The 26,442-nt window shown below is 44.0% G+C and overlaps 1 protein-coding gene across 1 annotated transcript; it reads left to right on the top strand.

The window, feature by feature from the left end:
- Positions 1-16,360: 16,360 nt before the first annotated feature.
- Positions 16,361-23,000, top strand: LOC147881866 (uncharacterized). Its single transcript, XM_087401834.1, has 2 exons — positions 16,361-16,683; positions 22,210-23,000. Exons 1-2 carry the CDS (start codon positions 16,567-16,569, stop codon positions 22,636-22,638), a joined length of 546 nt encoding a protein of 181 aa, XP_087257960.1. The 5' UTR covers positions 16,361-16,566; the 3' UTR covers positions 22,639-23,000.
- The last annotated feature ends 3,442 nt before the right edge of the window (positions 23,001-26,442 follow it).

Raw genomic sequence — 26,442 nt, 5'->3', positions numbered from 1 at the left:
AGGCAGAAGTCATGCAGTTGCGCATGGAAAATGAGGCTCTGTGAAGTTAGCAGGAATGGGTGCGGCAACTGGAGGACTGGATGACGGTCCTTGAAGCTAGAGTTCAAGTGGCAGAAGCACATTCGGAGGCCATGCATCAGCTTCATGTGGAGTATGTGTCGAGTGAGTTGCTATGCCAACATACTCAGATGCGTTGGCAGCGTATTTGCGTGCTTTTTCGCGGAACGTGAGTGTTAACATGGAGCAGATGGGCTCGCTCCTGGAAGCTCTTCAGGGTGATGTGCGGGAGGAATGGGATAGGCAGGTGGCAAGATGGAGTGCGTTTGTTGTTCCGCTGACCTGTCAGGAGCTAGTTCTGCACGAATGACAACCCAAGATGGATGGAGATGCAAGAGCTAGTGTGGGTTCCGATTAGCAATAGGGTTCGCAGGTGCCGACTAGTTTTGGACAAAAGGGGTTATTAATTCTTCTGGTGGTGGTGGTGCAGATAAGGGAAAAGGAGTGGTTGCAGAGTTAGTGCAGATTGAAGAGGATTGGCAAGCCACATATAAAGAGCTGCCAGAAGGCAGCCGTTCTCTACAACATCGAAAGAATAGATGCGCTAAAGCGTCAGAGGTGTTCACTTTGTCTGTGGTTGGAATTGTGCGCCCATTCTTTCAATCTGTCACTACCTCCTCGTCCTCCTTGGTGGAAAGAGGCGGATAGGTTTTTGGGGAAGTATTATAATAAGCACATGCCTTTTTCGAGGTTTCCAGATCCCCCTTTCTATGAGCCGATGGTGATTCAAAGACCTGCAATGGCACAGGAACAATGGCAACAACAATTACCGCCGGGTGCATGGATAGACGAAGTATTGCCCATGGAGTAGTGGCCTGAACAGCAGGTAGTGGATAGATCTAAGCCTCATCAGTTACAATGGCTGATGGATTTGGAGCAGGATCGAAGATTGAAGATGTTCATGCGAAAGAGGTAGTTAGAGACAACTGCGGCTACTGGTTCGAGTGGAGCGAGGACACAATTGTTGCAAACAGAGTTGAGAGCAGTGATGTGGGTTTGAGAAAGGTGGGTGGCATTGTTGCACCTGTTTAGTACATTTCTAGTTTAGATGAAGGGTAGAACTATGGCGATGGCTGCAAAAGGGCCTCGCAGAATAACGTGTTGGTGTGCAGCTAAGCGCATACATCATTATAATGGTTGCTTTTGGACAGGCAACGTCGAAGATGTTTGAAATGCTGGGATGCTTTTGGACAGGCAAGAGAAATTAAAAAAAGGACGTTCAGACATGCATTGTGACTAGAGAGAGTGGATGTTTTTCTGGATGTTTTCAGAATGAGATGCTTTGTAATTCTTGTGTACTGAGTGAATGGTGAGATTTAACTTACCGCACTTGGTTCTTTGCCGAGGCTATGCTTAAAATGATTGTTGCACATACACTTTGCACCATGTAAGGTATCTGACTTTAGTCAAAAGGATGTGCATGTGTGGTTTGCATAATGTCCACTGTGAGTGCCATGTGTTATTGCATAACCACATGCAGGTTAGCAGCAATGACCTAGAGCGGTGCGCAAGGGTAGGTTAGCCACAAGGGTTGATGGTTCAGATCTCCAAGCGGTTGGGGTCTTCAATGGCTGCTTCTCTAACCGTCAGATAGTTCTGTACGCATGCTATTACTAGCATTCCGAGGTCATTGTGTACACATATGTTGTGTGAGCTATTGCTCCGAAATATAGTATTCTTCAGCATTCTGTCATTCTTGTGCATATCTATACTCCGTTCTCATGGATGTTATGCGTATCGTTTTTCTATTGTTTCCTGTAGCATCTATGCATATTTATGACACTACATCAATACACCAATCAACATTAACAACATACCCCTTCGGCAGAGCCAAACAGGGCACAGACTTATGCCTAAGTCAGTAAGGTCTTGGATTTGAGTTCACACATGGAACGACAAGTGGTTCTCCACAAGCAGCTCTCGAGGATCAACTCTAGGGTGAAGGTGATTACAACAATATGGGTTTGGATGAGTTTCTTGTGACCCTCAAAGCTTTTTCACATTTCTTTACTAACATCACCATTAGCCATCTAACTTCTACTCATCCTCTTTCCTTTATTTTTATTTTCTTTAAGTTCTAGCTTATAAGCCTTTCCTAGTATCCCCCTTCTATAAACCTCTTCAGCCATAGTTTTCATTTTAGGGGTTTGTATGGTGTATTATTAGACTCCTCTCGATTTGATGACTCAGACAAATTCGCCCACGGAGCCATATTCTTTATACGGGATTATGATTCGGAACAAAATAAGGATAACGTGTTGGCAAGTGCCACAACCTTATTGGGCTCAAATACTTCCAAGCAAAGCCCTCAATGAAATGGATTTTAAAGAAACATTGATATAGAGAAGCAAGACAAAATGTCATGCACAACTCCAGACGTTCAAACATGGCATCACAAAGACATAGTCTGATGAGAATCCATTAGAAGTCCCACTCAAATCAAATATGGGGCTTAAGAGGAGCATGAGAATGTACTTTACTTACTCTGCTAACACTAACACCACTAGGATCTGACATCAATCCCTACTAACACCCTCTCCCTAATAACTTACCCCTTAATTTCTCTTTTTCTTTTTCTTATTCCTTCTTTGAATGGTCACAAGTACTCAACTCGGCTCACTCCAACCCTAAGGTTCTAGTTCCAGAAGAATTACTCATCCATACTTCTAGCAATCATTCCATAACAAGGAGCAACTACATCCCTCTACTGGCTACAATGGACCAAAAGAAGATTCAGCCCAATGCAAATGAACGACTACTTTGTATGATCTTGATTGACAAAGCTCCAACAACCATGAATGCTACACAATCCAGAGGACTAGATCGAGATCAGGAAGGCAGGCATGTTAATAGATTGGTTAACAATATGCCACCATTGGTTAAGTGATGTGATTTGATGGACAATGGCAAGTTCATAGAGCCAGGATTGTGTCTTGGAGCTAGATGGGTCCAAGAGAATGGTAAGAGAATGAGAAGGGAGAGTGGTATAAAGAGAGTAGGGTTGGCCCTCCCTTCGAAAGGTGACTTGTATAAAAGGCCAAATGGTTGACATTTGTCTTCATTGTTGTTTGCACAAGTTTGAATACAAGTTCCCTCTTCTCTTCCAAGAGAGTGTTTTGGGTGTTGTTTCCATTGTAGTGCCCTTGTGTTTGCCACTCCATCCCCCTTCACTCTCCTCTTCCCTTCTCCTTCTCCCTCCCTTGTCCCCTCTCTTCGCCCCTCTCTTTGCCCCTCTCCCCCTTCCCTCTTTCTCGCATGGAAACACATTGCAACAATCCGGAGGCCGCTTGAGTGACACTTGCAGATGACTCTTGCCTTGCATTGCTCTCACAAGTCATTGTCGGACAACTGTACAAGATGGACAAAGACCAGGTTTTAAGAGGATGTTAATGCCTCATGAGATCATGACAACATGAGTGAAGTCCATGAAGGCATTGCAGGAGGACACTTCCAAGGGGAAGCAAGAGCAAGAAAAGTCCTCCTTGCAGACTATTGGTGGCCAACACTTTGGGCATATGCCTATGAATATGTCAAAGGTTGTGATGTATGCCAATGGACCACTAAACCCCAACACAAAGACTTCAATCCCCTAACAATAGCTATTGTACAAAAACCATGTACAAAAACCATTTGAAAAATGGGGGATTGACTATGTGGGTCCCATCCATCTAGTAGCAAAGGGAACTTAGGCATGCTACATCCTTGTGGCCACTGAATACTTTACCAAATGGGCTAAAGCTAAAGCAGTCAGAAAGGCAGATGCCAGAAGCACAGTAAGATTCTTATATGAGAATGTGATCACCCGTTTCGGATGCCCCATTGAAATTGTGTAGGATAGAGGCACGCATTTTGTCAATGAGGTAATCCAAGAACTCTTGTCTGGCTTTATGGTAATCCATAGAAAAAGCACAACCTACTACCCCCAAGGGAATGGACAAACTGAATCCACCAACAAAATATTATGCATTATCCTCACCAAGGTAGTAGAACCACAACGTTCTGATTGGGCAGAGAAACTAAATGTAGCCTTACGGGCATACCAAACCACACTCAAGGTCAGTACAGGGAATACACCTTTTCAATTGGTGTACGGCCTTGAAGCTGTGGTCCCACTAGAATTTGTAGTGACAAGCCTACACATAGCAGTACAGTAACACATGGGAGATCATGCATCCTTGAAAGAAAGACTCTATCAATTGGAGAAGCATATAGAGACCAGATTAGTCGCCTATCGTGCCATGACAACATAAAAATGTAGAAGAAAGGCATGATTTGACATAAATCTTAAAGCTAAAGACATCAAGGAAGGTGACCTAGTCTTGTTATACAATGCCAAAGTACACAAGGAAAAACTCAAGTATCTAGGTCAAGGACCCTACTGAGTCAAAAAGATGAAATAGCCCACATAGTCTTGTGTACTACCTCTCCTTCAGTAGATTCATTCATTTTCAAGATTGGTGTGATATTTTGTTTTCTCTTCCTTGGTTGATTTACATACTAGTATTTTCGATGGTGTGAATCATTTGCACACACTACCTCTAAGAGAGATTTTGACCAATTCCTTCTCACAGTCTTCAAATCACCCATACAATCTTGACCTCCAATAGCTGCATCCACCTTGTTAGCCACCTCATTAGTGAGATTAATGAACTTGCATGAGTTGCTGCCTAAGTCCCTATAAGGGCGCCTTTGAGATAGTTTTTCCAAGCTAGGTCCACCACAACCAAAGTGTAGTCCCTTTAGATATACTATATATCTTGCAGTTTGCAGCAAAGCACTTGTCAAATCTATCTCACAAGCATTTTTTAGTGTTACAGATTTCACTCCATCATTAGATGCCAACCAACTTCCTGCACTGACTCCACAAGTTTTGCGCTAGGAACCAAGAACTTGTCAGATCCCTCCATGACCTATGTCAGAAGCATAGATTAGTTTCCAATAAACAACAAACAATAAAATTGTGAATGAAATAACAATAGACGTACCTTGAGAATGTATTCTCCCCAATGAGCGACATTGCATGCCACCACACAATTCATGTATCTATAATGGAGATGTCCTTCTTGTGTGCATGATGCTTGAACAACGAACAGAGGTTTTTCAACTCAATTTCTACAGTTTCTTGAGATGGAGCATTCTGCCACACTGTTTGCACCTTAGCTTGAAATCCTCACGATCAAACAATGGAAGACACTTAGCATGGTTTTACAAGCTTTGCTCCCCATTGAATAAGCAAGATCTCTCTTTTCCTTTGAGCACCTTATTCGCGTCACCATTGAATATTGTTCTAATTGCATGCCAATTTACTTGTGCCTCATCAGCCCCATAACTCCTTTAAAATGAGGCTTTGGGAATCCCTCCTTTTCCATTACTCTATTTAGCAGTTCCCAAAAAAGGATCTAGGCTTTTGTATCCTCAACCTTGAAATCCCCAATAGCAATAGTTTGCAGCTCTTGAATGAAAGGGTTGTAAACATGGCATGCCATTGTATTCTAGTCATTCATACATTTGACAAAATGAAAGCAAACCAGCTGGCCTCATCTTGTTCATCACTAGATCACCATGGCCCTTGGTAGACATCTTGAAAACATGACATTTTTCAAATGAAGAAAATGCAAGTTGACTAGGATACACTATGCTCTAAAAATAGTCATACAGACACTTTCTTTTCAATAACCATTTGCAAAGGATCAACTTTCAATTTGGGCCTCCCTTTTCCAACGTGCTAGCCTAGAGTTAAGAACATGTAACATCAAAAATTCCTTACTTTTCAAAAACCGTTGCCTACTTTCAATCACATTAAATGGACACCTATGCACATACCCTCTCTTATCCAGAGTTGGAGGAGTCTTCTCTATTGATTATGTTAATTCAGTATCACTCATGGCTTTTGGATAATCTTGAATAATGGCATCCAATTTATTTTTTTTAAATAAAGTCTTTTGCAAGGCCTTAGGTCTTCCCATCTCATCTCTTTGCATGAGACCAGTCAACCTAACCTTAACTTCCTTCACAGCATCTCTGGAACTTCCTTCACCAACTGGATTCAAATGATATCTTGAGTGTATAACACACCTCTTAAATTGTATATCACCCTTGGGGTGTCGGTAACATAAAAATAGCCTACATGGGCAATCTTGCTCACAGAAAGGATGACCTCCACAATGCAACACTTAAGAGTGCTATGTTTGCCAAAGTTTGATCTTTAAGGACATACTCGTGATAGTCTCCCTTGCCAATGCTTCTCATTGGCCTCTTTTGTTCTCTCCAACTGAGGACAATTTATTTTTTTGCATTGCAGATGCCCACCACATCTTCAAATCCTAACTACACTATCAAAGCCTGTCATGTTACTTGTTATATCATTTGTCCAAATATGGCTATCGTATTTTCTTTCAGTCCCCTCAGTATGGCTAGGGAGGGCCGAATTAGGAAGTTCAAATAAACTATTGCCATCGTACTTTATTGGAAGTGCATCAACTTCTTGTATTGTTGTTATAATGTCCATGGCTTTTTTTAGTGCACTTCCATAAGAAAGATTTTTCAAGAGAGGAACCACACTTGTGGCCTTATCCAATTGTTCATCTGATTTTTTTAAATTCGACACTCCCTGACTAATACCTACCAAAATATTTACACCTGTGACAATGACAATGGTTCCAAACTGAGTATCGAGATGCAACAAGGACTCCTTGCCTACATAGGGAACCTCAAAGGATGAGTTGTCACACTTGCTATCAGTAGTTGATGCAAAGAGATTGAGATCGATGAAAGTCCAAATGCTAAGTGAAGGTATTCCCTACTAATGCGTGCAACACCATTAGTCATTGCAACCTATAGAGTCTTTAACCTATTGTCATTGGATATAACTGCAAAATCTATGGACCTTGTGGAACACAATCAGCCCATCTTCACGTGAAAGGAAAATTGGTCATTACAAATGTGGAGATGCATATAGGGACACAGCTAGTAGACGAGGCACCACTGAGTACCCGAGATTAAAGATTTTGTGTGTAAGCAGGAATAGAATAGCAAAATAACTTGTCGAGCATGTAATCAAGAGGAGTTCACACACCTAGCCTCCTTTCGACCTCTAGGCTTGCAGTGCAAAATCATAAAAAGAGGCCATCATTGTTCTTTGATACCAAATCAACCAGAAGATCAATCTCATAAATATAACCACATTCATTGCTACCACTATTCACTCCGACTGCCCACGTTCCAATCACTCATTGGCACCCCATTGATCATTCAATGCATTTTATATACTGAAGGTTATTCATTGAAAGTTTCACTCAGAGGGCGCAGACGTTGGAGAGCCATAAAAGAGTAATGTAACTCAAGGTTGAACCTTCCAAGACTAATGCACATGAAAAGGTAGCTCGCAAGGTAAATTCCCTAGCTGTTGGCTCTTTCCCACGATTTTCGCAGGAAGAGTAGGGCATTCTCAATATGCAGGGTTCCGAGGCTTTTTGTCACCTACAGATATATCGGTGTTGTTGTTTGTAGTATAAGTGTAGCAGTATAAGTGTAGCTTAGGACCTCAAGTTGTATTCCGACGAGAGACGTAGGCTTAAGTGTGGTAAGAAAACATAGTGCATGCATGTGTGAAAGGAATGTGCATGATCATGGTTGGGGTCTTTAGGGGGGGTTGAAGGGTTTAGGAGGAGTTCACGGGTTAGAGGGAGGTTCAGGGTTTAGAAGGAGGTTCCAAGGTTCAGAGAGAGGTTCTAGAGTTTAGAAGAGGTTCAAGGGTTAGAAGAAGGATCCAAGGTTCAGGGTAGAGTACATGGTGGAGAACTCGACTCCCTCATAAATCATGGAGGTTAACATGCATGTAGGAGTTGCAAGTAGAACTTGCATGTTGAGGATTCCTAAGAGAGATTATTCCTAGCCTTATGCAAGTACAAGCGGAGCTTTGCCGCTACTCTACACACACATTCTGCAGTACCTCAGTCCATGTTGGCACAGAGACAACATACTCCCAAATCCATTTTATTACCCATCCTCAGGTTATGGCTTATTGTGATCACATAGCTAGGATGCCATGCGTGAAATCCAGTGGCTATGGAACTTGTGTCGTGCCAGTCAATCCTGCTGTAAAGCCTTGGCACCATACAATTTTTGCTCTGTTTCCAGGTAGCCTATATCCACCATTTGTTCGAACATAGATATGTGGCGTGCTTCTAAGAAGATGACTCTTTGATAGAGTCGGCTTGTAATCTGAGCATCAATCCGTTCATTGGGATTGAAACTGAGTGGAGGCAAATGGCGGTTGATGTGGCTGGGGACCTCCATAATGTATTCCAATGTTTTGCAAAAGATAGCACTTTGGTGAAGGAAGTGGTCAATGTTACCACGCATTATTTGCTCATGCTGTTGAAGTGCTCGAATCAGTGTGCCTTGGATATTCAATTCTACACCAAAGTCTGGTTCGATCATTAGCCAATTTATGGTGCGATCTTCACCCAAAGTGTGTATGTTGCTTCCCATCTGTAACATCGTGGAACTGCATAGAACTTGGGATGGGTTCTAAGACATGGAGGGGCATGCAGGTACTCTTTCAAGAAGATTACATCAAAGAGCTTGGGATGGCGCCAATCAGGTTGGGGATCCAAATTGCTTACCCAATCTTCACTAATTTGACGCTAACGAAGGTTAGTAGTGAAGTTGTCAAGGGTCCACCATCCTCCTTGAGTTTTCATATTAGGATATTTGCTCCAAAATTCTTTGATGGGGTTACTGGGAAGTAGTATCACATCAAAATCATACCCATCATTGGAATTTGTCATGGGAGTGCGAATTGGATTATCTGGATCCTGATATTCAAAATCAAATACTGCGTCATTTTTTGTTGATTGTAGCACAGGTAGTGTCGGAGGTGATGACAAGGCAGGGAGAGAATCTGGGGACATGGGGGAGAAATATGGAAGAGTGTTAGTTGTGGACAGGGGAGCAGAGGGAAGGGGGGGAAGAACTGGGCAAATGGTTTGAGTGTTAGTTGTGGAAGGGGGGGAAGAGATGGGCAAATGATTTGAGCAACTTGGTAATCCTCGAGGGTAGGATTAGCAAGGGAAGGGAAGAAGCTAGGTGTGAGGGGCTCGTAAGTTTGTGACTGTTGGGTTAGTTGAAAGTGGTGAGAGGCATGAACAAAGAGACGATGAAGGGAATAGATGTTAGGATGGAGCTCAGGGAAGGTTAAGAGGGTGGTAGCAGCAAGGGTAAGTGAGGTTATGAGATTGGCAGAGAGAGTAGTTAGATATGGGAAGTTGGATGTGAGATAGGCCCTGTTATCTTCCAACACTTCTTTTTGTTGGTGCGATGGGATCATCAGCTACAAGGGTGGGATGTTGGTTATGTCATGCCTTGCAAATAATAGTGATGGCTTTTGTAGCAATGGCAACAAACCAGCAATAACCATGAGGGGAGGACTACCCATGAGGCATACATATGGGATGAAAGCATCCGTCCTGAGTGCTATGCACTCGGCATGTGTAGACAGGTAGAAGATATTTTTGTCATCTTCGGACAAGTCTTGGAAAATTATGCACAAATTTTTGGTCCCTATGGAACGTTCCCATTTGATTGTTGGATGAGCGGATATGATCTTGATTTGGAGTTGTTTCCATTGGATAAGCACTTGTGCGTTGAGGTGATCTTCCACTTGTAGAGCAGCCACAAGCTCTTGGTACACCACCATTGTGCATTGTAGAGGGACTTCATTGGTGTTGTGTTCCATTGCCTCAATGTTTTGCACTAGCAATTGGAGTTCAAGCTTGGAGGTGATTATCTTTTGGGATTGCATCTCACCCATTTTTTCTTTATATTTATGGTAGATAAATGTATATGCCTCCTTAAGCTTTCTCATTTGCAAGGTGACCTGCGCTTGTTGAGGAATGAATTTAGTGGTATTAGACCATTGGTCCAAGACTTGCGCTTGTGAATTGCAAGCCTCTTTGGCGGTAGCAAGTTGGTCCTGCAAGATTCTGCAGTCCCTTGTAAGCTCTTAAATGCTGAAAGTGCGTATTGCCAAAGACTGTTGCATGTCTGCATGTCTTCAAGCTTGTCTTGGCAATCCTGGATCTCTTCTTCTTTGTGGATTAGAGTGAGTCGAGCCTATGCTAGTGCCTTTGTCTGCCAAGCATGTGCAGAGATCAAGAGTTATAAGAGGTCTGTAGGATTGCCATGGCTTGTACTACTGCTGTCAGCTGTATTTGGCTTTGGTGGAGGTTGGTCATATCCCTCACTGCCTTCTCTTGACCTTGGAGAGCTTGGTTCAAGTGCACTTCTTCAACCTCCTTTTCATCTATTTGCGCCCAAAGTGCCCTGAACTCTCTGGTGATTCCCTAGAGTTGGTCTTTGATTGCTGCTGCAGTCTATCTTTCCAATTCTTGTGCATGTTCCTCCTTGGCCAAGCTAGTGAGAATAGTTCTGATATTTGAAGCATGTGGCTAGCTTGATGATGGAGAATGACAGACGGTGATGAGGTCTGGCAATACTGCTGATACAATTGCTACCCATGTAGCCATCCTGATGATTCTGTAGTACTTGTTGGGGGTTGTTCCAATGGTATTTTAATCACTTGGGTATAGTAGTCATACTATTGATCTGGCACTAGCTCCCCTTGTGGCTCATGGACTAGCATGGCGTTAATGGGCGGTGCTGGTGCTGGTGCTGATGTAGCCTCACGCTTTGGTGCCAATCTTGTCTCAGGCTCTGGCTATTGTTATTGTTGGAGATATATTGGTTGCAGTTGTGCACCGAGATGTAGCATCTCATTGGGCAATTCCTCAATTCCGACCTTCAGAATAGGCATTTCTTCAGAGGTATCTGAATTTGTCAATGTGATAGTAGGAGAAGTTGGTGATGGTTCCCATGCTATGAGAAGGGAATGTCCAACTCCTCAATAGGTTTTGGTGACTAGGGCAGAGTCATTTCTCGTTCCTGTAGCTCTTTATTGATGATTATAGCCAATAAGTATGGAATTTTACATTTTTGGCTTGATGAACCATCTAATTTTTTGGTGAAGAAGATGACTAAGTGTTGAATCCAGTCTTGCTTTAGCTTCCTACTCAGCAGACAAATGTGTGGAGTGGAAGGGATCGATTCTTGCTCACTTAACCCCCAGGATTGTGGTGGATAGGAATTGTGCTGCTTCCTTGAGGCGAGGGTTAATGATGGTGTGAAGTAATATGCCATCCCTATGAACATTGTGCCCTTGGCGGGGAGAGGCATGTACTTCACAAAATTAAGCATCAGCAGGCCTTGTAGGGCATTTTGCACCTTATGTTGGGAGTGAGAAGGCCCTTTGAATGACTATACTGTCGAGGATAATGTTGAGTGAACTTTGATGTACAGTGATGGTGTTGTACTTGCCAACCTGTGCATCATTGGAGTGGTAAGACTGGAGAAAGTCCCTGATGTATGTGGTCATTGTAGGACTGTCCTCCAAGGATTTTAGGCTCTCATACACACTGCCTAGACCCCTTTGCTCTAAGAAAGATGTTGTTGTAGTGGAAAGAGCATAAGTCGATGTAGGTGGCCACACAAGCTCCAATGATTGGGTCCCGTCAATGGTTGTGTAGGCTGGTGGTGATTGGGGTGGCATTTGTTCTTCTTGGGTTTCCATGTCATGCACAGAATCCTCCTCGGAGCTAATGCTCTGAACCACAAATGCATGTGGTCACCGTGGTTGAGAGGAGGTAGATGGCTGCAAACTATGGTGTACCATTGATCATTAGATTAGTTGGCGTGCAAGTATGACGTTTGTGTGTGTTTGTGAGAGATCTTATTTTTATACATGCTTTGAGAGTGTGGAATGAAAGTGTGTGGCACAATTATTCATGCAATCGACTATGTGTCTAAGTGAAAGCATGTGAGTGCATGTGACCTAGTAACTAGGTAGGAACTAACTATATGCTTTTTTTGTTGTTGCTGGGATTACCTAGGGCAGCTAGGACTCAGACATCACTTTTGAGCCCTAGGTTAAAATCGGTTGATGCTACCTATATGTGTGAAGACGTACATATGCAAGTGAGTGCTCATGATACAATCTAATCCTAACTAAGAAAGACTTGGATTTCCCAAATCCTCATTTTTGTCGGGGATGGCTTGCGTGAAGTCGGTGTTGTGTGTCAAGGATACTTAGAGGACAAAGGAATCAAATACCACAAATTGATAGATCACTAGGATAGGACAAAAAAGAGGTGTTTTCCTGCACCTAGCTTTTTTGGGAGAATCACCATCAAAGCAGGCATTCGAAGGTAGTTAATTTGGTTTTGCGAGGATAAGATGGACCACACATGCACACCATCAAATTGCATTGAAGGAGAACCACCTAAGGTGCCTAGGGAGTGGCCTATTGAGGACGGATGAGGAGGAAATTAGGTTATTGGTAACTAGAGTCTTTAGATTAAAAAGCAATGCACTAGGGCCAAATCTAGTGATTCAACGGGTAGACTAAGCACAAGGGATGGCATGGTTGTGGAGTGGGTAAATGCGGTGCCATCTGAAATGAGAACAAGGATAGCTGTGCCTATTTCCTTGGAATGTTTTGTTCACAGTGTTAATACAATTCTCCCTAGAGAGTATGTGGAGTACCTAGTTTCCACTCCAGGATCACATAGAAAAGGAAAAGTACAATGTTGTGGTTTCAGTGTTCCCTTCATGCATATGTTTGGACTTTGTGGGCCATTCTCAAGGAGGAAAATGATATATCCCATGCAAACATCAATATTACACATATATGCAATACTTGGGTTTAGATGCGAAGATCCATATGTTCATTCACCAATCTGCACTAAGTAGGCAAAAAATCTACCAAGCTTTACTTGCTTGATGAGAAGGGCGTTTATCTCCACATGTGGTTATAGCAAAAGAACTTGCACAGGTGCATACAGATATTGTGTGACGTATATATGAATGGTTTTTTGCTCACCACAGTATGGCTTGTGGTGACTTTTTTGGTGCATTTTGATAGTCATTTTGTATAGCTATGTGTATATGAACAATGTTTTGCCCACATAATATATAGCTTGTGGTGACATTTTTGGTAAGTTTGAATGGTCCTTTTATAGGAATCTATCAATCTAATAAATGTAAATTGGCGGCTACAAGATCTTTTTATAGTTTAGGTAGTTTTTGATAGCTTTATTGTGGTGATTTTTTTGGTTTGATTTTCTTACTTGAATGATTATTAAAATAGGCAAGAAATTGGACCACAACTACTCCATCCATGTCATTGAATCTACGATTCCTTAGATCCTAGACCATTTGACTAAGAACTATTTGTTGAATGTTTGGAAGAAATATTATTTTTAATTTATTTTTTTGTACATGATGTTTATTGAATATATATCTTTAACCTATTAACTAGGGACAAGGAAAAAAAAAGGAGGATGGAGGAGAGGGGAGTTGCCACGTGTCAACGATTTAGAGACTCTGCATTTCAATTCTCTCATGGCTTTTCAAGTCTCTCATGGAAATGGGGAGTTGAACATTTCATTAACGTTTCGATTCATCTCCTACTTGGATTTGCTATCTCCATTCTTTCTTTTGGAGGATATTCCTCCCAACTCGCATTAAGCGGGGCTTGTCGAGCCACATTCTTGCCCATCGCTGGCTCCTCCTCCAAGTGTGATCCACTACCAATTTGAATGCTGATCGTCTCTCTCGCGTTGCTCTCTATCTCCAAGGAGGAAGCCACCAAACGGAAGCGCAATCCACTGGCAGTCTCTCCCCACCACAAGCTGCCCTCGGGCGCTGATTTCAACTTTTTTTGAGGCTTCTTGCCAGCTTGAGGCACTAGGTGACAAGTCGTCGCACCTCCCTTTCACGCGACGGAGCCTTGGATTCAGTTTTAGACTGGTGATCCTTTTGGTAATTCACCAACGAATTAGAGTAACGGTTGATCGGACAACAACAAGGTTTTCCAAGGCCGTCTTCAAATCACAGCTACAAACTGAGCCAAACTCTCAAGGATGGGCATGCCATTTGGGATTGCATCTGTGTACACTCTCTAAATGAACACGCAAACTGAAAACATGATGTACTCTCCCATTGAGAGTGCCTGATTGGGCGTTGGAAGAAGATAAGGGGGTTTTCGTTGGAGGAGGAGGGGGAGAAGCGTTGGGAACAAAGGTAGATGGAGAAGGAGGTGGGGAAGAAGACGGTACTGGGGAAACAGAAGGAACGGGGGTGGGAGAAGAAGCTGGGGCGGGGCTCGGAGCAGGGGAAGAAGCAAGGCTAGTGATGTCACTAGGGATGAGAACAAAGGAGATGCCATAGACAGCCACTGGATCAGTAGCGTAGAGCATTGCACCAATTGGAACTTTGTTGTATCCTGTATCGATGAAGAGGCTTCCCGCTTTGTTGGGAAAGATGGAGCTATAGTAGCGTAGAGCATTGCACCAATTGGAACCTTGTTGTATCTTTTATTGATGAAGAGGCTTCCCGCTTTGTTGGGAAAGATGGAGCTATACTGGAAGGTGCCTCCTCCAGAGCCAGATGCTGAAGTGGTCTGAGTGCCGGAAAGAGTACCGAGCTCCTGAGATGGATAGTAGCCTGCCATGGCATGGAACTCAACCAGAGATATGAGCTGGACGTTGGAGAGATTTGCGAGGAAGCCTTTGGGAAGGTTACCAAATGCGGCATCGTCTAGGCAGAAGAGAGTGAGGCCAGGAGGAATATCATGCTTCTGTAGAACGACGTCCATGCCTGTGCTTTGTAGATACTTAAGAAACATGGTATACTTGACGGGAGCTGGCGAAGGCTCAGGAGCTCTGATACCAAGAGGAAGCAAGAGCTGGCTAACGGTCATGACACAGATGTTGTAAGGATTATCGTAGAGCTAGCCTTGGATGACTGCAGTCAAGGGGGAGCCAAGCTGAGTGAGGCCGATGTGAGCGGAGCCAACTATATTGGTGATATTGACGGAGCCTTGGTTGTCGATGGTGAGGTCGGTGGTTTGGAAGAGGGTGGTGGAGGTGGTGCTGTTGAGGATGGTTATTGCCGCAGCAAAGTGCGAGTAGGACACTAGTATATATTGTTTGCACGCACGAGCATGGAGGACATAACCACGAACTTGGAACACCTTTTCAACATTTTTCGAGAGAGCAAAAAAAAGGATTGAATAGAATCATACGCGAGCGCGTGCGCGTGCACACACACATATCTATTTATCTATCTATCCATGGGGAAGAGAAAGAGAGAGAGAGAGAGAGAGAGAGAGAGAGAGAGAGAGAGAGAGAGAGAGAGAGAGAGAGAGAGAGAGAGAGAGGTAAATGAATGCTAATTAGATGGGAATCTATCAACACAATAGAGCTAAAGCTTAAGGGCCTCTTTACTCGAAGGGCCTAGTTTGCAAATCACCCCATCCATGTTAGCCTGGATGTGGAAACTGGTTTTTGGGCCGGCAGCACTCCAAAACCGAGGCTCGAGGAGCAACCAGGCTTGCAATCACTTGCAGCAAGTGATCTAAGACTTCGTGGGCTGACATGTTAGGTTGCATACACAAAATTACCCTAAAAAACTGCCCACTAAAAAACTACGCGTGAATGGATCCTGGTTTTTCATGCCTACTTGGTATGCAAACTAGCCCTAGGTAGACTCTCCACCATCAAAGTACAAACTAGTTTACTGATTTGGGGGGAAATAGGCTGTGTTCACACCACTTGTCAGCCATCCTCGTGTGAAGGGCTGCTGTGCTACTTGGTCCAATGAGAGGGACGGGCCCGAACATTGACAACTTCATAGCCAACTCCTCCAATTGCTAAATGATTGGCCCATTTGATCTTCTCTAAGTGCTACACCAATCATAGGTTGATGACATAAAATTAACAACCTGATGACTGCCGGGTGGTGTGAACCACCATGTGCAGTGGCCATCTAATTCACACCAACCGGTGGCCATCCTCCAATTTTATTGCCTCGTCCATGGGGGGGTGGGTGGTGCGAACCCGACCATGTTCGAGAAATTACTTGAGAGATTTCACCAAAAAAGGACTCACCACACTCGACGGCCGTGAAGGCCATGGGTCGGTGGAGATTAGATCTCCCCAGAAGATGCGGCTCTCACAAAAAGGGCACCCCTGCCACGACAGAATCCATGTGGTGGTGTGGGGCGCTTGCCTTGCTAGACTTGACAGTCGGGAATGGCCACGTGTCGGCCACCATCGCGGAGTCGAAAGCTATCAGGTTGTGGCACGCGGCCTACGCCGGAATGCCCTGCGCTTAGAGCAACAGGCGTCCATCCTCCAACTCTATTTCCTCCGCGATGGGGGGGAGGTGGTGTGAAAGTACCCAGATTCTAGAAAGTACTTGAGAGATGTCACCAAAAAAGGATTGGAAATTTATCTAGACCCTGCGAGAAAGCCATGTAGATAGGACACCCATTGTCTGCCAACACACTATCATCTTATTCTTCTTTCACGCTCTGCATAATCACATAACATATCACATTCTTGTAACTTCGTTTATATCAAGTTCCCAAATCCTCCAACCTTCACAGCTATGGATTCTCAATTTGCTACCGGCAGGCAGGAGCATCCTTCAGATGTCATTGCCATGTTGCTCTCCACCGCTCGCCTTCGAATCAACCAAGGGAACCCCACTTCAGCGCTCCAAGCGGTACTTCCTCTCCATCTGCCACTTTTGTTTTTGAAATACGCCGTTTCATCCACTTGTTTGTATGTAATCTCATTTTTGGCGTAGCAAGCGGAAAGATGCAAATCTCCGGTAACTTGCTAGTGTCTTACTAAGCGAGGCCGTCTGGTTCTCAGAAGGGAGATCTTGTTGATGATGAGAACGTTAGAAGATCTACATCGACGCTTTGTACATTGTATCACTATCGTGTCTATGTAGTGTCAAATGTCATGCGACCAATAGTAAGCCGGCGAGGTTTACATTTCTACCTGTCCTGTGGAAGGAAAACCATGGAATCTTGCAAGCTATCTGCCTCTATTTTGCAGTCTCCCACCAATATTGGTATGGTCCAGGCTATGATGACATTCCTTACAGGAGTGAACATGAGTTCTTGTACACTGAGAAGGCATTTCAGTCTCGTAGTGTACTACGAATCTCTAAGGGATGGAGAAAGTAGAAGATATAGAACGATGTTATCGGTGGAGAAATTTACCTCTTTTAGGTGAAAGGCTTCTGAAGGAAAGCAGAGTTCATTGAAATGACCTGTCTTCTTACGGCTTCTACATTAATTTTTTGTGTAGAATCTGATTGCTTTCAATTTTCTCCTTGTCCTGCTTCTGTGTCTCCTGCAGGCTTAGGTACTTTGTCTGTCATTATAAAGTTCCCTGCCAAGTCTGGTCTCAATAAGGGTGAACTTTTTGGGAGCTTTGAGTCCTGCCAACATTACCAATGACTATAAAGACTAGTTACGAGAACTTGTTTCAAAGGTACATTCCACATGCATTCTAGGCTCTTCACCCAGGGGCCCCTTTTACCAACTATGATCCAACCATTCTCACATGTACCCTTCAAGGAACTCTCGAGGAAGTCGTATAAAACTCAATCTGGTCTCGTTAGGCAGTGGTAGTATTTTATGGCTTAAGCCTTTTTTTCACGCTTCTCTTGTTGTTTTACCAACTTTGAAAGTTTGAAACTGTTTTGCAGACTGTTGCAACAGTCCATGGACCCTTAAGCTGGAATCGATACATAGACTCAACCTCAGTGGCAGAGCATTTTGCACTAGTATATGCAAACTCAGCCACTCTTTCCAGTCAGATTGCTTCCGAGAGGCATATGCAGGAAGCATATCGTTAATAATCTTAGTGAGCTTAGTATCCAACTGTTTAAACAATTCTCGCCCAAAATGACTCACTTAGGATCATAATCACTAACAATCTTAGCTGCTGGAAGCCATGGAGATTAATAACTTCTCCACAACCACCTTTGCCAGTTGTGAAGCAGATATTGTCGTCTCTCTACCTGGCCATCTTCGTTTGTCTATCCACAACCACCATGCGCATGGTTGGTTCATGGTAATCCTACTATGAAATTCATGGAAATGCTCTAGCATTTCTTATCTAGAACAGTTGGCTGACTGAGGAGCATTCTGCAACAGGCAGGCAGAGGCAGGAGCAGTCTGGGCAGGCATGGGCCTCTTATAGGTGTGTAGCAGGTCCACAGACCTATAAACCAGATCGGCCTGCTTACAGACTGGATCGGTCCATCATATACCAGGTCGGCCGATCGAAGGCCTGCCAGTGCATAGAAGGCTGCCCTGGGTCTCATTTCGCATCAGCCTTGAGTTGCAGTGCAGCCCATCCTCTGCAGACTTGGAGGATATACCAGCGGCAGCCTACGTAAGAAATTCAGGAGATCTACAGCAGACTAGCCCTCTCCGTGGGCTGCAGTTCATGCTCACAGGGTGGGACACCATCTAAGTTTTCCACAGCAGCAACAAAGTTCTTCCGGCCAGTATCTCTCAAGCTTCGTCAAAGAGGTGTCTATAGCCACACAGTGGAAGTATAGCATATCAATGTCCTTTCCAGCTGTGTGTGGACATTGCTTTTCCAACAAGAGGCACCCATCGAAGTTTGGCTTCCAGCTTCCACTCCCATTGGGCCAAAAGCAGAGTAGATACTCTCTGACTAATCCTGGGTGGGGTGCTATTTTCACATAGTCTGTGTGTTGTCTTTTTATTTCAGTATTGTCTTTGAGTTACGCTTATGCTTCCATGCTTAGACATGAATATGCTTTCGCTTAGACGATTTGTCGGCATATATCCAAAGTAGTTGCACGTATTTTACATCGGTTTCAATGTAGAGTAGTACCTCACTAAGAAAATGGTTCAGAACTCTCGAGTGGCACAATCGACAAGGTATTTTTATTGTTGGTTTCTGAGGTCGTGTAGGCACAGAGTTGGTTTCTCGGGTTGTGCATGCATAGAGTTGCGGGGAGGAGCCTTCAGAGCATGCTGTCTTGTTCCCCTTTTTGTCACCTGTAACATGCAACGGTTATCTGATCGTGTAATCACAGCAAGATCTTCTTTAAACCTTTAGTGAGGAATTAGCGTTATGCACCATAGAGAGAGAGAGAGAGGATATGAGGGTAGAGAGAGAGTAGAGACGACAACCGATTGGGTCTCCGTACCCACAGAGGGACCCCTCCCCCAATCAGGGGAGAATTTGCTTTAATACTTGGAGAACTTAAAGATACAAGTAACACTCTTCGAGAGAGCATGGAAACACACTTTTGAAGAGTACACTGTTCACACGTATTGCAGACCCAACAACCTGAGAGGAAACTCCAACCAATACTGAGACCTTGATGCTGTCCACACTGACAATGTAGGGCACTTCTGCAAGGCAAGGAAGAGGCTGGTGCTGTCCACCGGTATGCAGGGTTATTGCGTGAGAGAGAGAGAGTGAAAGCTAGGAGTAATATAATCTAAGAGTGAGCTGAGATATGACTGAGATATAGAGCTGAGAAGTGAGCTGTGCAAACTGAAAAAGAGAACTTCAAAGAGCTGCTGGAACAGTACCCAAACCTTACTCCATTTGCTGGTCCAAATCCCCGACTGGTGTACTGCGTAGACACCTTCCAGGAAGGCTGAACTGAGGTCCAAGAGCTGAGGCTGATCAGGGCCAACTCTGGAAGTGTTCAGGGCTGCACAAGGGGGCTGGAGAGGAGCTGTAAGAGTGCTGAAGGCTGGGAGGCTGAGTGACAAATGAAGGCATGGAGCCCACCTTTAAATAGAGGGCTGGGGCTGAACCAACCAGCCCCAAACTGGCCGACTTTCAGTCGGCTGGTTTGGGCTGGCTTTTCAGGCCCTTTTGCCCGATAAAAGCCTACCTAGGGAGGGGTGCAGGAAGCCTGTAAAGGCAGCCCTTCCCCAGCCCATTCCTCTTCATTGTACCAGCCTTGAGGGGTCCCAGAAGGGCTCCTATCCTAGGCTGAGACCTAGACCTACCTAGAATCCTAAGAGGGAAACACTAACCTAGTGTGCTCTAGTGGGTACTAGTGATCTTCGGATCTTGACCTAAGGCTGAGAGACTGACCTACGTAGCTTGTGCGTGACTGTCCCTAGACAAGGGCTCACAAAGGGGTCGCAGCATACGACAAAGTCTCCTATCAGGGAACTGTAATGCACTTGTCGATGTAGCTAGTGTGTCACTTTGCTCCCAAGTGCAGGGGTGCATGTGACATCACTTCTTTCTCTAGTTTATCTTTCAGATATTCAGTGTTGCTTGGCTACAGCCTTGTCCAGTTTATGATTGTGCTCTGCTTTGGTAAGACCACAGCTTCAGGTTCATCCATGAACATGGACCAATCAGAGCAGTCAACAGACTAGAGACTGGGTTTACAAAGTCGATGCCGTCCACCACCATAATGTTCGAGGGCACGATGAAGCTACATGACCATCGGAATCACCATGAGGCCCTTGGCCAAAAGGAGGAACAAGATGATCTCATTTGCTTATTCTTTCCTCCCAGCATCATGGTGAGACCTTGTGGGATCACACCAGTAGCAGCCTACCGAAGAAGGTCTCCTTCCCAGGCAAGACAGACCCATTGACCCTCACTGCCTGGATTCAAGCTCCGAACATACATATGTAACCAAAGATGCAGCTACACAGTGCTGCAAATGCAATTGGTTATGGATTGGCACTTCTGCCTCATACGTCTTGTTTGGGTCTACGTTGTAAGTCAATACAACCATATGCCATCTCTCTCTCTCTCTCTCAGTACATGGCCTCACTTGATTGCACAACTGCGAGCTTTGGGCATAGCGAGAGTTACAATCAGAAGTGCACACCCCACAGGTCAGAGAAGGTAAGCAGCACCAGGGGGGTGAAGTGGGGATGGATCACTCTCTTTTGCCTTTACATTGATGAGTTAGCCTCTTTCGTGGACACACTAGGTGTTGAGCTTGGCATAAAGTATCGTACATATCTTGCTGTATATTGATGATGGTGTGCTCATTTCATACAGATTCACTTGCACTTCCCGAATCCCAGCTTTGCAAACCTTCTGTGAGTTAGCCTTGGTAAAACTTAGGTTATGATCTTCAACACTAATGAAGCTTAGCTTCGACGCGAGGCTTCCACACTTGTAGGGGAGCCAGTTGAGATAGTTAAATCATATGTATACTTGGGGTGCACTTTCACAGGCCCCAAGTTTACTATGGTGGACTAGAGGGCATGCCTCAGTGTCAGAGATCGGAGAGACTGTTTCCAAGCACATTTCGAGCACGTACACATGCAATTACTTATCTTTGATTCTGTAGTCCGATTAGCAGCCCTATATGCAAAATATTTCTAGGGAGTAGATCTCAAAGAGGATGAGCTCACAGGTCTTGAGAGAGTACAGGGCACAGTGTCCTGCATAATCTTGGGGAAGAGATGTACTCCACTCGGCTTTATCCTAGAGCAAGACCCCTCCACACAGATACCTCTTTCCAAATCATCATCTATGTAGATCAAAGTGAAACAGTTCGGATGGACAGATGCAGGGCGACAGAGATTACCATGGGTGGCTTTCTTATCGTCAATGCAGTTTGCAGTCGAGGGAGATGAGCAGCACTACTACACAGGAGTCTCCACATGGTTCTGCTCACATGTCTATCATCACATCAGTATTCACTAGATGCTCCCTGCTTGCACTTACACAGAACGAGATTGATCAGGTCATTATTGATCATCAATGGCAGCTATATACCCATAAAATGGGTACCTTCCCCACAACCAATTTCTTTTCTCTCCCTCTTCACCAACCCCCCCCCCCCTCAGGCCCTCTTCCCTCCCCCCCCCTTCTCTCTCTCTCTCTCTCTCTCTCTCTCTCCCTCTCCCTATCTTTCCCTCCCTCTCTTCTCTGTTGCTCTGAAGTTGAAAACAGTTTCTTATTTACAGAGTTCTTAAGCTTTTGAGATTGCATTGATGGCTTGTTTAAGTCTTGTCCTTTTAGATGCATGAGCCATCTCTTGTGCTCATGTCTCCTCTCTTTTTTTCTTTTCACAGAAGTAAACAGAGTTTTCTTTCTTTCTTGAAGTTTTGTTTGGTTTGTGCATTACGTAAATCATTTGCCTTTGCAGGCGCACCACTGAACACCCCAAGCATCCATCTTTGCTTTCATGCGAGTTGGCTGCAGGCCAGTGCATATATGACCTTTGATCTTTAACTTGAGCTGGTACATGCAGGTCGTTGCAGCTCTGAAAGCTGCAGGTGGGGAGGGAGCAGTGCTACAGACCCTAGCAAGGGCTCGAGATGTTTATCAAAAGCGGATGAATGCAAATGCTGCTGCAGATGAGCTAGCTGCATTATTTGCAGAATGTGCAATAGTGGAGGCTGGTTCCAGTGTCCCTTCCGGTTCTTCGTCACAGCCACTTGAACAGCCCGTGGATTTTGTACCTCGTCCTCTTAACTTCGAGCATTCTGATAATATGGAGTGCTCCTCAAGTGGAGAGCCTATACTAGCAGAGAGTGGGAGGATGCAGGTGGTAGTTGATGCTTTTTCAGACGGAAGTAGTTTTATTTGTTTGCAATGTGGTGGGCTGGTTAGTAACCTACGTAGAGATGAGCATATGGCCTATTGGTGCTCTCTCACGCCTCCCGAGTGTAATAGATGAATGTAATGAATGATTCAAACATATACAGGATGCATTGTACCATTCTGGCTGGATTCAAGAGGAAAGCAATTGAGTGAGGGGGCGACTTGGTGAAGGTGCTGGCAAGAAGATTGACATATAGAGAGTTTATAAGTGGTTTTGTCATGGTTCTGCAAAGTAGCTAAATCGAAGTTGTATGATTTCAAATTCGGATTAGAATGTAGATTCATGTATTTTTGTGTGGTGAGGTCTCATGGAAACAGATTATTGATGTAGAACTTATTGTTAAGTGTCATGGCAGAGGAAATAATCTGAGTGAAGTCTGGAATGAGCAGCTCTGTTTATGTATGGTAATATAGTTGCTAACCAATACTTTGGAGTTAAGAAATCTTAGTACTCGTGCTGAGCATCAAACAAGAAAGTAGTATCCAAAAATATGATTGTTTGTATTTTGGTTTTTTGCGTGGCTGCTATGTTATGCTGATTCTATAATTGAAGATTTAGCCCAGAAGTCTACATGCATATTGTGTGCATGTATGATGCTAAGTTTTGGATTGAACTAGAGCTTTCCATGTGTAAGCTTATGCGCTATCATGTATGAAGGCCCATTGTGCCTTTGTTTGGTGGCCTTTGCATTTTCATTGGGGGGTGCCCCACTGAACGTGGGGCAAATTGCCTTTACGACTTACCCTCTTCACAACTTAATTTTGGCATGTTACTAGAGTTTAATGTTGTTTTATAAAAAATGTATGCCTTCAGAAAGTCGATTGATTTTTATGAGCTGTCATGTACGTTACCACAATGTGCCTTTGGTTGCCTTGCCTTTTTGGTGGATGGGTGAATTATCTTTTGATTTTTATCATGTTTTGCAAGTGTGTACCTTTCCAATTTAGAAATGATTGGTTGTTTATATGGAAATGGAGGTTAGTTTTTCAATGAAACGCTTGGGAGATGGAGAAATTTTTGTTTTGTTTGTCAATTGTTATTCAAATTGACCATCTAAATTGCATAATTTAAATTAGGATAAAATTGATTAGTTAATATTGACTTTGAAGCATATTTTTTCCTATGATAGTTCATTTTTCTACTATGATGGAGTTCTTCCATGCTTAAGGGTACAATAAAAAGTAGATGTTTCATGATTCCAAGCTTTATCATTGTTGTACTTGCACTTAATTTCTTTTTAAGGACACAAAAGGTGTATCTTGAAAAGGTATATCTTGATATTTCATTTTGGGAAAATTGTCTAACAATATCATGTAAGCAAATTCAAAAATTGGACTTACTATCCTAGGAGTACATTGCTTTAAGAGGGATTCAATTCATCTTGATTGGGAGATCCTCTATTACACCTAGAGTGGTTAGCCCTCATCCACTAGCTACTTTGATATTAATAGCATGCACACCTCTCTAAAATGTTTGCAGCCTAATCCAAGGGTAATAAAGGATGTTTAGTGCCTCTCAATTCTACAACCATCTTAATTTGCAAGGCATGTTAATCAGTGAAGGTCCTTGTCCACTTCATCTACAAACAATGGGAGCGTCCTTAGTCGCTTCTTCGACTAAAACTCTATTAAATTTTCTCCCCCTTCCCCTTCATGATTCTCATTAACCTATACTCTCTCAAATTATTGCATCCGCTCTTTTCCTTCTCTTGTTGCCTTCCTCCGCTCTTTCTCCTCCCACTGCTTTCTCCTTCCGTTGTGCTCCTCCGCTCTTTCTCCTCCCACTTCCTCCTTACTCTTTCCCTTGTCCGCTCCCTCCCTCCTTCCTCCCCTTTGCTTCCTCCGTCTCCTCCTTCTTCCTCCCCACCTCCTTCCTTTGCTCCCTTCGTCCCCCCCTTCTCCTCTTATACCTAGGGGCTAGGCCTAGAACTGATAGCGGAAGTGAGAGAGGGAGAGAGAGAGGAGTGCACATGATATAGCTACCTCAACATTTAGTGTATTGACAATTAACATGAAGATATACATGTGAACCCCTTAGGGTTAGGGTTAGGGCTTGCCCCTATATCCTATGTGGATAGTGCACTTTACACTATCTTTAACACCTCCTCTTAAATTGCACTGGGTAAGTAGAGGGTGCATGTATAAGACCTGTTTGTGGATTTCGTTTGGTGCGTATGCTAGCATCTAAAATTGAAAAGAAGTCTGAAAAGAAATTAGAGTTTCGATCGACCAGTCTTTGATCCAGGTAGACTTGACCTTTTGCATATTTCCTTTCTCTTCCTTTCAACCTATCTTTTGGGCTTTATTCCCAAAGGCGCAAGATGACCTACAACTTAAGAGGGGGAAATCCACGATATGTACAAGATTTCATAAGTAAGAGAAAATCTACGATGTATACAAGATTTCGTAAGTTGTACTCATTGTACATGCTTCCGACATGGTGATTGTGCTCACATACGCACATAACTCCGTGAAAAACGGTATGTATGGTTGCGTGCTGAACATGTCAAAGCTGAACATGTCATGAGTCGTTGTGGATTGTGCAGTTGCTCTGAAGAGGCATTCGGATGTGAGGCTAGTCGATGTAGCTATGGAGAAATAATCCGGTAGGTTGTGACATACGAGGTTATCACCAACCTAAAAGAACTGACAGCAATGTGCGAGGTATGTTGTAGTAATGTAATCTCTGTTGAATGATGTGGGGTTAAAGAAGACCATATAGTCGATGTGGACAGAGTGATCCAGGGGCTGAAAATTTAGGGCACAAGGTGCAAGTGTGATACACTGCTCTGCTAATGAAGAGACCCGTACAAATGACAAGGTATGGCAACCTGTCAAACTTGTATGCTCAACTGTCATGAGCTGAAGGTCATCTGATGTGTGCATAGCTAAACATCCATCGGCATGGGATGTAGCATCTGTCATAGGTTCATGGAGAAGGAGCTGATAGGGTAAAGGCCTAGAAGCCTGAAATACAATGCATAAGATGTTCCCAAGGCGAATGAGGTGCCGAATGCTGATATAGGGACTGATCTGTAATCGTGGATCCAACCACTGATCTGCATCTTGTAAGGACTATATACTACAGTCATAAGTGCATGTTGAAACACTGAGTCTCCCTAGGTTGCTCTATGGCTGAACCTGATGATGTCCATTGCACTGGGGTAGGACCACACTGATGCATAGGTATCCTCGTGCCCACTGATGCATAGGTATCCTTGTGCTGAGGAATGATCTACTGATCAAAAGAGGTGGTGATCACTGGATCCAAGGGTGCAATGCGGCATGACTGAGCTGATGTTGGATTCAGAACTATTGAAGGGAATTGAGCCCAAGGTATGCTCTATGTCAGAGGTGAAAGCATCACTGATGGATGCTGGAATGGAATCACTTGAAGAGCTGAATGCGCTATGGCATATATCTCTGCATGCGGTAGAAGATGTGAGTGCCTCGTGCTGAGGACTTACCTGCTGAATAACTGCATGATCACTAGTGAACTCTGTAGCATTCGCGGCAAAAGATGGAGTCGGATCCATGCATGAGTGTGATGGCTGTACATCACTAGAATCAGGATGTGCTGATGTACATGAGACTGCCTCGTGCTGAAGACTTACTGTCAAATTTGCCTCATGCTGAGGACTTACTGCCGAATATGCCTCGTGCTGAGGTCTTATCGAGAAGTGTGCCTCATGCTGAGGGCCTACTGAGGAATGTGCATGATCGAAAATTACCGGTTGATCCATGCTAACATCTAAAGCATATGCGTCTGCATCTGATTTGTCAAGGCCAATGAGGCTTGAGTCGGCATCATACACTAAAACATACCTTGTGGCAATGAATGGTCGAAGAAGGTTCTCTTTCCACTCGTGGATGTCATCCA

The sequence above is a fragment of the Dipteris shenzhenensis genome, chromosome 30, assembly GCF_047967505.1.
Source record: "Dipteris shenzhenensis isolate YYH24624 ecotype China chromosome 30, Dip_SZ_1.0, whole genome shotgun sequence".
Lineage (NCBI taxonomy): Eukaryota > Viridiplantae > Streptophyta > Polypodiopsida > Gleicheniales > Dipteridaceae > Dipteris > Dipteris shenzhenensis.
The sequence above is the reverse complement of the archived record's forward strand: the minus strand, read 5'-3'. Positions and strand labels throughout refer to the sequence as shown.

Excerpts from the sequence above, each read along its gene's own strand:
- LOC147881866 (XM_087401834.1), top strand. The coding sequence starts at position 16,567 with ATGGATTCTCAATTTGCTACCGGCAGGCAGGAGCATCCTTCAGATGTC. Across the intron at positions 16,684-22,209 it reads CCACTTCAGCGCTCCAAGCG|GTCGTTGCAGCTCTGAAAGC; the intron begins GTACTTCCTCTC and ends TGGTACATGCAG.